General features: G+C 41.6%; 1 protein-coding gene across 1 annotated transcript in view; it reads right to left on the bottom strand.

Annotated features, from left to right (window-relative positions):
* The window catches only part of LOC107104555 (interleukin-17A-like), a 4,286-nt gene extending 3,445 nt beyond the window's left edge, over nucleotides 1-841 (bottom strand). Inside the window, exon 1 of the mRNA XM_015404569.1 lies at nucleotides 775-841. Within this exon, the coding sequence (XP_015260055.1) occupies nucleotides 775-810 (36 nt within the window). The 5' untranslated portion in view covers nucleotides 811-841. The remainder of the gene's footprint in view (nucleotides 1-774) is intronic.
* Nucleotides 842-1,419: the final 578 nt, after the last annotated feature.

The following is a 1,419-nucleotide window of genomic DNA, read 5'->3' as shown; positions in this document are numbered from 1 at the left end:
TCCATTTAACTCCGATTAAAAAGGATCCAGTCAGCCTGAGATCAGATCCATGACTGATATCTTTAGATAAACTATAATGCAATAAATGACGAGATTTTACATCTTTATGAACATTTAACATTTCATTTGAAACAATTCCTCAAGATGAAATGACACCCATGGTCAAAAGCAAGTCCCCCCCCCCCCCCCCTTTGTTGGAGGATAAAAGAATCAAGATCAATTAAACCCAGACGAGACTCATAATACAGAAACTAAAGGTTTCTAAACCAGCTGGTTAAATAAGCCTTTAAATAAACAGATGATAATTATACACATTCATAGAGATAGAGGTCTTCATATTGAGAGGAACATAAAGAAGCTTATACAGATAAGAACAAAATAAAACACAGAAAAGAAAATCCTAAATCAAGACTTTGGTTTTATTAAACAGATAAAGTGATGCTGGAGTTTAAGAATCAGATCTGGTTACGAATTGAACAGTTCTTCTATGTCAGAACCAAACCCCCCCAAAAAGAATCAGAGAACAGCTTTTGGACAAATGGGGCAAAACATGAACCGTGTTTCATTAGAAGGGACTGGAGATAAAATCAGATCCAACAGAACCGTAATAAACACCAGCAGAACCGAACATCAGAACCCAAACTCAGTCTGACTCTACATCAAACACGCTGAGGGAACAGAAGCTTTCAAATCATTAGAAAAATGGAAAGTTTCCTGTTTTCAGACGGTGTGAAAATGAAACCTAGAATTACAGTTAATAGATCAGACTCTCACCAGCAGCATGTTGATGTTGCGTCTCTGCAGCTTCATGTCCTCTCCGCTGTGGCCCGGTCCGGGTTCTGGTGCTCTCTGCTCTCAGATCAGCCTTATTTAACGAGCGTCGTGACCATCAGATCTGATCTGGGGTCAGATAACCATCAGAGGAAATGATGGGGCAGATTCCTCCTATCAGAGGAGTCCATCTGCTGCAGAGCTGCAGCTCAGGTGATTAAAGGCTGATCAGCAGTTTCACTTCTGATCAGATCTGAGACAGAAAACTGAAAAACTGTAAAAACCAGAGAGACTCAAACTGACAGAAAACTGCATCCATCCATCATCCATCCATCCATCATCCATCCATCAATCCATCCATCCATCATCCATCCATCCATCCATCATCCATCCATCAATCCATCCATCCATCATCCATCCATCCATCCATCCATCCATCCATCCATCCATCCATCCATCCATCATCCATCCATCATCCATCCATCATCCATCCATCCATCATCCATCCATCATCCATCCATCCATCATCCATCCATCATCCATCCATCCATCCATCCATCCATCCATCCATCCATCATCCATCCATCATCCATCCATCATCCATCCATCCATCATCCATCCATCCATCCATCCATCCATCATTCCTCC

This window comes from Cyprinodon variegatus, unplaced genomic scaffold (assembly GCF_000732505.1).
Source record: "Cyprinodon variegatus isolate N-32 unplaced genomic scaffold, C_variegatus-1.0 Scaffold1790, whole genome shotgun sequence".
NCBI lineage: Eukaryota > Metazoa > Chordata > Actinopteri > Cyprinodontiformes > Cyprinodontidae > Cyprinodon > Cyprinodon variegatus.
This window is presented reverse-complemented; position numbering and strand designations above follow the sequence as displayed.